Source organism: Guillardia theta (assembly GCF_000315625.1).
Source record: "Guillardia theta CCMP2712 unplaced genomic scaffold GUITHscaffold_83, whole genome shotgun sequence".
NCBI lineage: Eukaryota > Cryptophyceae > Pyrenomonadales > Geminigeraceae > Guillardia > Guillardia theta.
Genome location: NW_005434591.1, coordinates 221,854 through 235,103, shown reverse-complemented (window position 1 = coordinate 235,103; position 13,250 = coordinate 221,854). Strand labels below are relative to the sequence as shown.

The window sequence follows — 13,250 nt, the reverse complement described above, 5'->3', positions numbered from 1 at the left end:
ATGGGGTCGTACACCCATGTCCACTTCATCAACGCTCCTTTCTCAGCTCCTGAAACCAGCGCGTACTCGCGCAAGAAACCGCTAGAAAGAATCATGGAAACAACCAGCACAGAAGACTTCGAAAAGATGAGAACGTCAGCAGCAATTCAGATGCAAAGTTTTGCACGCCGGAAGATCTACCATTCTAGGTTCTGGACTTGGTGAGAGCGCGAGAAAGAGTGAACGGTATTCTTCCTGTCGGTGACTGTGGTGATAGGCGGGAGAAGCTACAGCAGCTTAAGCGCCAACTCCATACTGCTCAACTCCTGCGAGATCAGCTGCTGGCAGCTGAGCTCAAACGTTCCCCGCTGTCTGCCTTCGTGAAGCGAACGCTCCTTCAGAGAGGTCTGCTCAGGAAGAAAGCAGCAGCGTGCAAGCTACAGAGCTTACTCCGCGCCCTTCTGGTGAGGAAGGGAAGCTACGGGAAAGAGGACTGGGATGGAGTCCTTGAGTCCCTCAGCGACAGTGAGGGAGACGACAGCCTTTCCAAGTTCGGGGACGAGTCGTCGGAGGAGGAAGCGGACGACTTCAACATGCAGGTTTGCTGTGATGGGTCACTTGCCTTGTACCTGACTGCTCCTCCCCCACTCTCCTGGCAGTCGGAGGCAGAGCCGATGTCCATGAGCCTCTCCCTGCCCCACACTTCCATGGCAGAAGTGCCGAGACTGAGCTCAGCGGAGGCTAGCAAGGCGTTCCAGCTGTTGGACAGCAAGAGGCGGGGAAGCATAACGCCCGACGAGCTCCGCTATGGCCTCGCGTGCTATCCTTACTTGGCGCAGAAGTTGAACCTGAGCTCGGAGGAGACGGTCGAGCTCGCCATCTATCACATGCTGAGGTCGTCCAACAGCTCGCACAGAATCGCATACCATGCGTTCGCTAGCTACTTCTTGGACGAGCAGTCGGTGAGTGTTTTGCTCAAAACTCCCCAGCCAGGGACGGAGGGTATGCCGCAGCGGCTCCCTGTCGACGCCTATGTCGATTTCCGACTGATCCGAGAGGAGCTGGAGAGGAAGATGAAGGAAGCAGAGGAGGCGCACAACAAGAGGGTGCAGGAGCAGGCGGAGATGAGGAGAGAGGAAAGGCGGGGAGTCGGGAAGCAAGGAGGCGAAGATAAGAGGCAAGAGAAGGGAAAGGAGCACGGAACGCTGGAGAACAAGAGAGAGGAGCAGAGATGGGAAGGTAAGAGAGAGGACCATAGCCTGCCGATGGGGTTCAAGCAGGTGAGGTTGAGGAGGAGCAGGAACGGAAATTCCATCAGGTCTCTTGGTCTTGGTTTCTTTGCGGACAAGGAGACAAAGGACGTGGTTATCGACGAGCTGCTTGCGGATTCTCCGGCAGCGAGGAGTCGCGTGCTTGCTGTGGGAGACTACATCAGGAAGATAGACGGACAAGACGTGGGCGGCAAGGAGAGCAGAGAGATCGACGACTTGCTCTCCGGCCCTGCCGACAGCTTCGTCGACCTCTTGATCCAAGATCAGTCCGATGCCCTTCGGGACAAGCCGCCTTCTCCTCGTGTAAGCTCGAGGCCTCATCAGCACGTGCGGATCCAGGAGGAACGGAGCAAGGCGTTCGCTCCTGCTCCTCCTGCTCCTCCTGCTCCTCCTGCTCCTCGCTATGATCCAAGGAAAGCACTCAACGTTGAGCTACACCTCACCAACGACTTCGATGACTTCATTTCCGGCGGTTCAGTTGTCTCCGTTCGCAAAGCCTCCTTCTCCGCACAGGTTCTCTCCTTCTTCCTCCTCCCCCTCCCTTCATGACGCGTCCCCTTCAGGCCACCAACGAGATCGCGCGCTCGTTGAATGCTCTCCCTGCCCGCATCTTCGTCGTCGACGTGTACGCAGGTAGCGTCATCCTCCTGCTCCAGGTCCTCCCCGCCATCAAGGGAAGGGACGAGCGCAGCCCGGAGGAGGTGGTGAGGGAGTTGGAGCAACAGATACGAGACCACAAGTCCCCCCTCCGCAGGTCACCCACGTGCAGGAATGCCTTCAAGGTGGCTATCCTTGGATATGTCGACGAGCCTCGTCAGCAGCAGCAGCAGCAGCACGAGGAGGAGGAGGAGGAGCTTCCTCCTCCTCCTCCGCAGTCCATCTCTCCTCGAGGAGACTCCGCCCCTGATCCTGTGCTGGAGACGAGGATCAACCCTGTTTTCTCCTTCGTGCCCTCCACGCGCATCAAGTTCCAGAGGTATGCCGTGAGGTCCATCAAGGGAAAGAAGAAACCAGAGGAGCTCAGAGTCACCTCCCCTGCCGGAGATTCGAGCCTGAAGGTCGAGCAAGAGGAGGAGCAGGAGAACAAGGCTTCGGAGAGGAGCAGGGAGGAGGAACATCCTTTGGCCAAAGGGGAGGAGTCACCGAAGGAGCTGGAGATACCCGAAGAGCAGCCTCTCGTCCTCCGTCTTGCACCCAGCACTTTCCCAGCTCCGCTCCCCCCCCCTGCTCCTGCAGCAAACCTCCCCAGCTGGGGTCCAGTTCAGCAAATGGGCGAACACCCCTCGCCAGTCCTCCACCCTCCTCCTCCTGTCCAGTATCCTTTTTATTCACCCTTGTATGCAACACAGCCTGGGTTCTTCTATCCTCCAATACAGCAGGACCTGTCATCCCAGCTTCCCCAAGGTCTCTTCCGCTCTCCTCTCCCCTCTCTCTTACTTTATCGTTAGGCTTCTACATGTACGGAACCCAGCCCGCCTTACAACAAGGTAATCGATCTACACTCCTCTTCCTCCACCCCTCCTTCTCCTCTCCTCCTCCTCTTCCTCCACCCTTCTTTCTCCTCCTCTCCCTTCTCCTCCCGTTCCTCATTGCATCCGCTTGACCCCACGTACTGTTCGAACAGGACTGCAGACTGGACCTCTTTATCCCTACCCGCCTCCCGTCCCCTTCTCCTCCTCCCCTGAGCAAGCGGCACCAGCGGTCTCCCATCTCTCACCCAAGGACATGAGTCACGTAGGAGGAAGCGTGTGGGTGACGGCCGAGCTCGTGAGGGAGCCGGTTCCCCCAAGGAAGGAGGTAGAGAAGCAGGTTCCGAGGAAGGACATCATCCTGCCGGGCAGGACAGCTCCTCGCATCACCATCCACAGGGAGAGCAAGGAGGAGCTCGAGGCCGCTCCTCCCTCCAATGAGTTCATCCGTTCCATGCGCATCATGGCGAACTTGTCGACAGATTCGTATGGCTCCCTCCTCTCTGCGAGCACCAGCGGGCGCCAGCAGTCGACGAGCAAGAGCCTCTTCCACGAGCTCTCCGACGCTCTTGCAACTCCCTCCGACCAGTCGGAGCCCCAACAACTGCAGCCCCAGGAGCCTCAGGAGGAGGCGCCGCCACAGCAGCAGCACAAGAAGGAGAAGGAGAAGGAGAAGGAGAAGGCAGCAGACATGTCAGAGGTGGCGGGGGTTGGGATCTCGATCCAGCAGCAGAGCTATCACGACCACGAGGTCTTCCTCGTCGTCGGCATGAACGACAGCGGGCCCGCTGCCACCTGCGGCATGATCAGCGTCGGAGACGAGCTGGTCGCCATTGACAACTGGTCGGTGGAAGGAGCAACTCCGGCAGAGCTTCTTGCTCACCTGGTGGGGCCCATGAACAGCATGGTCATGCTGAGCATCTACAGCAAGTCTGCGTGTCAGACGCTCCACATCGTCCTCCAGAGGACTGTCAGAGACGTGGGCAAGCGAGGCAGGACAAGCTCCTCCACTCTGCCTCCTCCTCCCTCCTCCCTCTTGTCCAGCCCCACCCGCCCGCAGGACTCGGAGGCAAAGTACAAGGCAGAGCTCTTCGTCTCCGACCTCTTCTCCTCCACCAAGAGTTTGATCCGCATGTTCGAGGAGCAAGAGGACACGGCGCTGCCGCTACTCAAGTCCTCCTCCTCCTCCCCCTCCTTCCAGCCCAGCACCAGCAGCGTCTTCGACTGGCAGAGTCAAGGGACCTCCTCTCAGGTGATTCATCCCAACACCACAGACACATCGAGCAAGGTAACCTCCTCCTCCCTCCCTGCTCCCCCGACAGACCGCAGCAACGAGCTCCAGACCTGGACCCACGAGCGTCGAGTGCAGGAGGAGGAAGAGGAGGTTGGAGACGGGGATCCCTTCTCCTACGAGGAGCATCGGTGCCAGGACTACCTTGCCCTCAACCTCCACCGGGTCGCCATGCACGCAAGTCACTGGGAGCCTCCGGAGCCTCTTTTCTACCCCACGTCTTACAGCAAGTCCAGAAACATGCGGGAAGCAGAGGAGTACGGCAGGGAGAAGCTCTTACCCATCAGCGAGCCCTCCTCCTCCAAGTTCAACGCCGGCATGCTCCTGTAACGTTGTTGTCGAGCTGATGCGAATTACTTGCCTGTAGAATTTAACAACCTTGAAGAAAGAGATTTAGATTTCGGTTTACTACGTTTGTCATCAAGAACGTCATTGCAAGAGTTCTTGTTATCTAATTTGTGGAGTCAATCTTCGAAAAGACAGCCATTGCCTTTGCTTTTCCGTATCAGCCCTGACTAGACTGGCCGTCCACAATATCTCGACCACTCAGATCTAATTTCTCACATGTACATAATCTAACCTTTCAATCTCTGAAATCACGTCGATTTCTGTCACAAACTGCTCGCATTCAACATCTGAACCATCACCTCCTGGACCTTGTGATCCCTTACCATCTGATCGGGCATCTGCATCCAACCCAAACACGCTATTCACACTCTCATGCACAAAAGTCGGGAGGACGAAGACGAATCGGATCGGAACTCTTCCAAGTTTCTGAGTGACTTGGAGGGTAAGGGACCGAACCTGCTGTCGGTCAAGCGCCTCAGCCGGCTGCATCAGGATGCTGAAGAAGAAGATACATCCGTCGGAGAACGCAAACGAGTCAAAGAAATCTCCAGTTTTGATCCCCGTTTGGATGTACTTCCCAGACCTGATCGTCTCCTTGGGAACATACCGGAACGAGCGCGTCTCCTTCAAGTAGCCCTGGAACTGGAAAGGCAGCGTCACTGCTGTATCAGGATGCGGACCCGGTGAGCTCCTCGCTCGGCCTCTGCTGGAGGAGCAGCGAGGCTCAAGGCTCAAGGCTCTGCACTGCCCAGCTCCCCGGAGCCAGTGATGCGTCAGAGTCTCGAACAACTGGAACCGCAAGAGGGCAAACGAGGGACGAGGCTCCTTGATCAAGAAGTCTTGGAGGCTCCTCCGGTTCCATCTGATCATCTCCAAGAAGACAAGGTCCTGCACTCGAGGAGAAGCAAAGTTGAAGATCATCTTGTCGTAGTCCTGCGAGGGTTGAAGTTGCAACAAGGAGAACGGGAAGGTGTCGTCCGTGACTTTGCCTGACACGACATCTTCGAGCATGGAAGACAGACATTTCACTTTGGCGCATTCGTACTTGAGAGAGTCTTTGGGATCGGACACGAAACATCGAGGAACGTTGCCCCAGTCACAAGTGATCGTCTGTATCTTCTCGGGTGACTGGGTCGAGCAATGAATCCCAAGGAAGTAGATCTCAGGCCAAGTCCAGCAGGGGATGTAGTATGTCAACGTGTACGTTCTGCGGAAAGAGTTGTAGGGGCTTACACCAAGGCTGCCGAAGAAGATTGTCTTCCAACTGCATGGCGAAAACGGCTGCTGCCCGGGTTTTGGATCCGACAAGTACCAAACATCTGCATCCAGGTAGTGAAGATCACAACTGGGAATCATCTCAACCGAATCCCTGTTGATCAGATAGAAAGAGTCATGAACATGGTACAAGATCTTTTGTGCCATGTCTAGCAGCTTCCAGATCCAGAAGTACGCAAACCATGAGTTGCCACATCCAGACTTACCCAGAAAGAGAACTTTGTGGTTTTGAGCATTGGGAATAGTCAGGCCATGGAATGCAAGTTGGAATAGATTCGTCCAAGCATTTCTGATGATGATTGTGTTTCCTGCTGCTTGTATCCCACCGATTGACGTCTTGAGGAGAAGAATCTTCTGCCCGTCAATGACTTTGACTTTCGCAACCTGAAGGGCGTGGAGGAATTTTACAAAGGGGTTTGAGGCACCTAGCAGGGAAAACACAGCTTCAGCTGTCGACCAGGCATCACAAGATTTCTCACCTAATCTTGCATCCAGCTCATGTTTTCTTCTGCACAGTCTTCGTTCCCATTCTAAAAGATAAACCTCCCGCAGGGCAAGTTGCCGTTCCCTCTCCTCCAACCTCAGTTTCAGTTCGTTGATATTGTTGTGTTCCTGCAAGTTTCTTGGTGTTTTTATCGTGTTTATTGTTGTTGCGGTCATCTTCTTCCGTCCTCGAGCTCTTGGTTGTGTTATTGTTTGCCTCTTTGTTCCTGCCCGATTCGATTCTTTGAAATCGTCACTGTCTGCCATATCTTCGGAGCTTGAACTGTTTCTGCATACGCTTCTCGCATTTGTGCTCTCGTCGTCGTCGTCGTCGTCGTCGTCGTCGTCGTCGTCGTCGTCATGTTCTGTTTCGTCTTGCGTCGAAGTCTCGCTTGCTGGTATCACCTCCTCCTTCTTCCTCGCTTTCCGTCTCCTCCCGAAGACTGTTGCTCTCCGCCGCGGCATGGCCGATAGCCACTGAACGGCCTGGGGGTGGTACCCCCTGGGATCTCAGCACAGGTAGATAGGGGTAGTTGTTGGTATAAATGGGGGTAGGGGTGGCAGGGTGGCAGGGTTCGCAATAAATCGTTTTTATACGGGATCCTACCAGAATGATCCCCCACACTACCCTACCCCCCACATTCCCCTACTTTGCACCCCCTTTACCGATCTCCTCTCGAAACATTTTGTAGAGTACCACCCTACCCCCATTGGGCTATTACACATTAGTAGTCCTGACCCACCCCTCCACCCCAATTGAGACTGCTACAAACTTAGTACCCCACCCCAGGTACACTACCTTGTGGCATAGGACCGGTACCCCTCCAACTTCATCACTTCGTGGCCCCTCATCCCCCGGGCCCCCATCCGATGCCAAGGCACGGGGGTGGAACTCGCGATAAAAGGGTCTAGGACCGGTGTCTTTCCCTCAATGATAGAGGGTATGTTGATGGGGAGGGGGTGGGTAAGTTTGCAGGAAATCGCAATGGCAGCCAGGCCGCGACCAGGTTTAAGGGTGATTAAAGCAAAAAGCGCGATGATGACAATTGTCAAAACCTCACAGTCTATCAGAGAAATGTGAGTTCTATCTCATGATACCAATGATTCGGATGTCACTATCGCTCTTTTTAATGTTTTCTACTTTTCGTATACCTCTTTTTCGACTTGCAACCAGCAATGTCACGTAATCCCCGAAACCCGGGCATGTTACCATTGAGGCCTCCATCCCATTGTGCTGATTTAGCATAAATTCGTCTTCGCTTGTTCTTATGTGTGCTGTTCTCAGCTTCCCCGTCATCTGACTTCATTGGAGGAATTTCTTCTCGTGTCTGACCTCGCCACAGCATTGTTGCTCGTCATTTTTGCGACATACTTGTCTCGAATTTTCTTGTAATCCCGTTCAGCCGTTGCTTTCCTTTCATTAATTTTCTCCAAGTCGTCGGTCAACAAGGCTATGACTCGTTCCTGAATCGATGCAACTGTCGTCCCTTCCAGACAAAGCTGTGCCAAACGTTCCTTTCGCGGTGCAAGCCGTTCCGTCAAATCCATCTTTCTTTCAGTGACACCGCCTAAATCTGCTTCGCAATCTTCGAATTCTTTACAAAAACCAGCATTGATCATCGTCTTGTCCATCGCCAACACGTGGATACCATCTACAAGGTTAGTACTCATCATTTCGCTGTAATTGTCCAAAATTTCGCTACATATTCTTGACCTTTTCACATCTCGTGTTTTCATGTCAGCACTTTGATGCTTGCAAAGAGTAGAGATGCATGGCAGAGGCAAGTTATGTAAAGCCTGATCAGAATGGAAATTGTCTGTAAACTTGTTCCCTGGCCCTGACAGGAACCGCAACATTGTCGCATTGCCAAGGTTTTTGAGTGTTGATGCGAAACTGATAATCTCCGGGGAGAATCTCATGCCCCTCGAATCTTTCGCTCTAAAACTTTGACGACACCAATCCATTACCAAGTACGGCATGATTTTGTGTGTTGTTCTGAAAGCGTCGATATCATTACTGGCAAACATCACCAATTCAGAAACTACATCTGGCAATCCACAAGCATGTAAGTTTGAAACTGCTCTTTCGACATTGCATATCGCAGAGAACTCATGCTCCGATGTTTTCTTTTGTGCTTGACACAGAGAGTCGTGCTCACTCAGAATCCTTCGGATGATTTCACATCGGGTGTTGCCATCAAGGGTTCTGAACGTTTCACAAACTGTCTGAATGAACAGCTCGGAGTCTGCCTTGGTGTGCTTCTTTGGGGGACATGGATCAACATGCTCATCCGACAATTTTGCATATCTGCAGAATGATCACACTACAGAGAGGGGAAGAAAGCAACATCACAGACTTACCGCAAAAAGTAATCGTGAATCGTGGATTGTAATGAATTCAAATCTTCGAAATGTGAGGTAGACCACTTTTCGATTCGGGAAAAAAGAGTTCGATGCTTTCTGTGCATATTACCAAGCTGTGTACGAAGTCGATTTAAATGCTCATACATAGCAGTGGTTCCTGCATGTGGATTTCCAGATGCTTGTTTTTCGAAAACCTTGGTGTAACAGTAGAGAAAGCATTTCGCAAACCCTTCTGATGTATGTCCGTAAACATCTCCAAGGACTTTTAGCTTCTTTTGGACTTCAAACAAGGATACAGAACGAAGACTTAACTTCAGATGCTGGGTCGCTGAAGTGAGAAGATTGTTGTCTTCACACTCCAAAGACAAAGTTGCATGATCTTGACATTGCAAGAAATCCAACAGCTTGAAAACCAAGGTATCATCCCACTTCGAGAGCAAAATCCGCTTAGAACCACACTCATCCTTTTGGGTTTTGAATAAATGTACACAAGTTGTGCAAACAGGCACACCTTGCCATCTTCGAACACTGGCCTTCTTTCTTGGTTTTTGGCATGATTGGCATGTTTCGGTCTTCCGCACCTTCGGCTTGCCCATGGCGAGGGGGGTCACAGGTTTGCCCGCCAAAAATCGGATTTGAATTTTGTTGTGATACCCTGCCATGGCATGCAGAACCCCCTGAAAAAACTGCCATAGCGCCCCACACAGACCGCATGGAGGCGAAGCGGGGGGGGGGGGGGTATTTAACTAATTATTTGTACTGTTTAATTCACCGACCAGGGGTTGGCCCGCCTGTCAATTCGAACATAGTAGTTCTACCCCCGTGATGCCAAGGGCCCTCATCCCGTTTCATCACCAGCCTCATCGCCCTCATCCCCCGATAGCCTCAAACTAATAGCACACCGTACAGCAGCATAGCACAGGCCTCGTCGTCCTGTAGGAGCTGCCATAAGAGCTGTCACGCCGCCGATGCCTCACAGGAGCTGTCATTGGAGCCTAACATTGTTGACATAGCTATGACTCGGACGTTATGTAGTTGCCAAGTTTCATTGATAAGCCCGGTGTAGTCACTTGACTCGAAGATGATGTCCCGGTTGCGAGGCCGGGCCCGGCATCCTTTGCTTCACTCACATTTACAGTTCCCCCCGTTACCTGCAGCACCCACGTCAACCTCCTCCTCCCGCAGCCAATGAAAACTTACAGTTTGTGCATAGAATGCAGTCAAAATTACACTGACCGCTCAGGCACTCGTTGTGCGAGTATCTGTTCATCACACGTCAGCACACGGCATGCAGGCAGCATCCTCCTACTCTGGCGGTCGATTTGTCCCGTCGCCGCACGTCTGGCCACTGGGTTTGGGATCGATACACTGACAGTTACCATCTAGAGGAGGCAGGTCAGTCGGCAGGAGCAGGGCGAACTTTCCTCTCTCACTGTCGCAGTTGGGGCAGAAGATGGGATTCTTGCAGCGAAAGTTGCACACGCCACTCGCACACATGAAGTTGAAGTGCCAGGGCTCCAGCCAGTGCGACTTGGTGTCTCCGCAGTGTCGCCCTGTCAAGCAGACGAGGATGAGCTAAGTGCATGCAAGGGAGGAGCTGACCTTCTCGCCGAGGTTTGAACTTGGCTGGGATTGGTATCTGCTCCTCCTGCAGGCAACATGCTCACAAGGTCGCTGGGTCGAAGGAAGAAGCACCTGGTGACCAGGCTCTGACTTAGGAGGCGGCATGATGCAGTTGTCCCAGCGATGCTTCGACTTTCCTTCAGGGCCCTTCTGCTCGAATGTATCAGCCCTCTCCTCCTCCTTCCCTGCTATCTCGCACATGGATGTATTGCCCAGCACCGCATTCGTCTCCCTGAGAGAGGGCATCATCAAAGAGCAATGACGGTAGAATATCTTCCTACCTCTACTTCACACCAGGGTGTGTTATGATCATCCCAGATGCAGATGTTGTGTTCCTAATAACACACATCAGTTCCAGCTTGTCCCCCGGTCTCTTCTTCTCACCTTCCCCTTCCACTTGAAAGGAAATTTGCATTTACAACCCAAGTGGGTGACAACCTGGAGGGGCCTCAGCGTTCCAAGTTGTCGGCGACTGACTCACCTCGGGGGGCTCGCAATGGTCCCACCATCTAGTCGCTCCTCCCTGGGGGAAGCGAGCTCAGTACTCGTAGATGCGAGAGGAGAAGGAGGAGCAGGAGGGCGAGGAGAAGGAGGAGCAGCAGGAGGACGAAGAGAAGGAGGGAGAGCAGGGGTGAGGAGGAGGTGATGGTGGACCTAGATTCTGAAGAGAGGAGGGACACAACAAGTACCTCGAACGAGTGATTCTTGTCTCTAATCTTGCTGACTTTTCTCGGAGTGAAAGTCTCAAAGTCTTGTCTTCCATGCCTGCATGTTCTACTCTTACAAGCACGCCACGGCTACATGCAGAGCAGCAACCCGTGCACGATGAGGCTGCCATACTCCTCCCCGCATCCTTCCTCCTGCTCCTCCACGTAGCACCAGGGCGTCTGCGTTCAACCTGAATGACCGGGGTGCGGAGGAAAGGAAGACTGAAGCACCTGGTGCCCGGCATCGATACACTTGTCGTACTCCTTCCCCTGCAGACCTGTCAACCTCGCAAGCTCGAGCTCTGGGAAGACCGACCTGGAAATCGAATGGGAACTTGCAGCAGCAACCTTTGACAGTGTAGACGTTCGAAGGGCATTTCTTCTCCTCTGAGACTGTCTCGTTCTTTGTTTCCTCGGTGGTCGAGGAGGGAACGGGTGTTGTTTCTGGCATTGAAGCGCAAAGTTACTTGAGAGAACTTTCTGTGCAAAGTCTGCGACTATAACTTACCCACTGCCGTCTCCTCGTTTTTGACCTCCTCGCTTTTCTCTTCCTTCTGCTCCTGCTCTTCCTGCTGCTGCTGCTCCTCCTCCTGCTTCTCCTCTTCCGGTGGCTTTTCTTCTTCCTGCTCTTCCGGTGGCTTTTCTTCTTCCTGCTCTTCCGAGGTTTCCTCCTCCTCCTGTTGCGGCTCCTCCTCTGGCTCAGCCTCCTCCTCCTCCGGCGCCTCTTCACTTTTTTCTGTTGTGGCCTCGGAGAATGCATCTTCAAGAGCCTACATAACTTGTCGGACATACACACTCTCCTCATCCATAAGAACAACACCTTATTGAAGACATCGGTGATTGCAGACACGTCAGGTTTGCTTTCAGGCTTTGCCTTTTTCACCTTTGAACGAGTTGAGATGTACAGCAAGACACAGCAAGACAAGACACCAGCCGAATTTGCCCGGTCACCAGCTCACCGTTGACGTACGCATGCACATTGGCCCATCCTGTCGACCAACTGCTCAGTCGTCATCGTCACATTTCAAGAGAGCAACACCGCTGCGCATGTCTTCATTGGCGAAGTGAACATGGTCCACGATCAGAGGAGAGTTCAGTCCGTGTCCTGTGCTCTTCCATCAGCTCAAGGAGCACGAATCAGCTACTGGTACCCGGAGGAAGCACCACGTGCTGGTGAACCTTAGGCACCTCCGACACATGCACTGCTGACTCAGGAATCGATCCTTTGCCACCAGCGATGCTGAACTGCCCGTCGAGCTCATGAGCGTGCAATCTGCTTCTGTCATGAAACGGGCAACATCAGTATACTACAACAGAGGAGGCGATCTTCATCGCACCCGGGAATAGAAATCTGCATCAGCTCTATCGTATCCTGCGACTGAGATTAATGCAAACACGACTCTCTCCACCGCCATGCATGTTCGACCTCGTCCAGGTATCCTAGTCCCTCAATCCCATGGGCTGCCTTCACTCCGTCCCCCTGGACAGTCATCACACGTCAGAGGATGTAGGAGCTCCATCAACACAAGTACCAGCATACTGGAGCGCATCGCCATCAAGACAACCTGCCGGCACCTTCCATCAGAACATTGAGGAGGACAGAGAGGACAGAGGACCGAGACGGCAAGCGAGCCGAACAGCAAGTAAGTCTGCGACCGCGTGAGCAAACTTACACCATTACGAGACGAATGGCACATACCACCCGCATCATATCCAACTCTTCCTCCCAGTCTTCAAGTTAGCTTGTCCTCCTCCGTCTCTCCCCGACTGTCTCCTTCAGACCTTCCGGACGATTCTTCCCCAGCCCACTCGTCTCCTCTCCTCCTCCTTCCCCTCAGCACCAGCTCTCTTCCTCCTCCCTTGCCATGCTCCGCTGGAAGCCGCCTCGCCGAGAGCGAAGGGACGCCATGGCTTGGGGTGGTCTGCCAGATTTCGTGGTACTCTGTGCACGAGTGGGGATGAGGGTCATGGAGGCCGCAATGCGTGGAGAGAAAAGGAGGGAAAGTAGGAGGGGAGGAAAGGAACGAGGGAGGAGGATGGGGGATGGAGGGAGAGGGAGGGCGAGGAAAGATGAGAGGAGGAGGGGAGGAAGAGATGTTTGAGCATGTAAGGCATGAAGACAAGGACAGGAGGTTTGAGAGCTGGCAAGGGATAAGGATTACGACTGATGGTTCGGCCAGCGATGTACTCATGGAAGAGTGGGATAAGGATAAGATGATGGCGGCTTGTGCAAGATAAATGTCGATAGAGACATATATCAAAGAGAAAATGTCGAGAGGGGTGGAGGTGGATCATGAACGAAACACAGCTCTGTCATAGATCATGTTGCCCTTGCCGTCGGAACTTCGCACTATTCATGGCGTCTGACGTGTGTTCAGGTGATGAGGACATCTCGACCAGCTCCTCTTTCATGTGCAGAGGAGAGACGAGATGCGTTCCT

The 13,250-nt window shown here is 53.4% G+C and overlaps 4 protein-coding genes across 4 annotated transcripts; 1 reads left to right on the top strand and 3 right to left on the bottom strand.

Annotated features, from left to right (window-relative positions):
* On the top strand, positions 1-4,340 carry GUITHDRAFT_144166 (hypothetical protein; the record flags this gene model as incomplete). Its single annotated transcript, XM_005825492.1, has 5 exons — positions 1-200; positions 257-1,763; positions 1,814-2,654; positions 2,699-2,737; positions 2,875-4,340. 5 exons carry the CDS (start codon positions 1-3, stop codon positions 4,338-4,340), a joined length of 4,053 nt encoding a protein of 1,350 aa, XP_005825549.1.
* Positions 4,341-4,562: 222 nt separating this feature from the next.
* On the bottom strand, positions 4,563-6,581 carry GUITHDRAFT_144165 (hypothetical protein; the record flags this gene model as incomplete). The annotated part of the gene is made up of 1 exon (XM_005825491.1): positions 4,563-6,581. The coding sequence occupies one exon, from the start codon at positions 6,579-6,581 to the stop codon at positions 4,563-4,565; it is 2,019 nt and encodes a 672-aa protein (XP_005825548.1).
* A 2,930-nt stretch (positions 6,582-9,511) lies between these two features.
* Positions 9,512-11,194, bottom strand: GUITHDRAFT_154687 (hypothetical protein). Its single transcript, XM_005825490.1, has 14 exons — positions 11,127-11,194; positions 11,042-11,080; positions 10,920-10,990; positions 10,793-10,868; positions 10,588-10,626; positions 10,488-10,544; positions 10,385-10,438; positions 10,303-10,335; positions 10,176-10,253; positions 10,083-10,128; positions 9,914-10,033; positions 9,790-9,862; positions 9,681-9,742; positions 9,512-9,631 (listed from the first exon to the last, which is right to left on the bottom strand). Exons 9-14 carry the CDS (start codon positions 10,206-10,208, stop codon positions 9,603-9,605), a joined length of 363 nt encoding a protein of 120 aa, XP_005825547.1. The 5' UTR covers positions 10,209-10,253; positions 10,303-10,335; positions 10,385-10,438; positions 10,488-10,544; positions 10,588-10,626; positions 10,793-10,868; positions 10,920-10,990; positions 11,042-11,080; positions 11,127-11,194; the 3' UTR covers positions 9,512-9,602.
* A 124-nt stretch (positions 11,195-11,318) lies between these two features.
* On the bottom strand, positions 11,319-12,518 carry GUITHDRAFT_165191 (hypothetical protein; the record flags this gene model as incomplete). Its single annotated transcript, XM_005825489.1, has 8 exons — positions 11,319-11,580; positions 11,631-11,693; positions 11,770-11,810; positions 11,962-12,089; positions 12,148-12,182; positions 12,237-12,290; positions 12,376-12,459; positions 12,510-12,518. Coding segments are annotated over 8 exons (675 nt in total), but the record flags the coding sequence as incomplete, so codon positions are not given.
* Positions 12,519-13,250: the final 732 nt, after the last annotated feature.

What these genes read in the sequence shown, in the direction of transcription:
- GUITHDRAFT_154687 (XM_005825490.1), bottom strand. Translation starts at nt 10,208, where the DNA reads ATGCCGCCTCCTAAGTCAGAGCCTGGTCACCAG. An exon ending in GTTCAAACCTCGGCGAGAAG is followed by an intron (nt 10,034 to 10,082) that starts GTCAGCTCCTCC and finishes TCTGCTTGACAG; the next exon opens with GGCGACACTGCGGAGACACC. An exon ending in CTGCATTCTATGCACAAACT is followed by an intron (nt 9,632 to 9,680) that starts GTAAGTTTTCAT and finishes TGGGTGCTGCAG; the next exon opens with GTAACGGGGGGAACTGTAAA.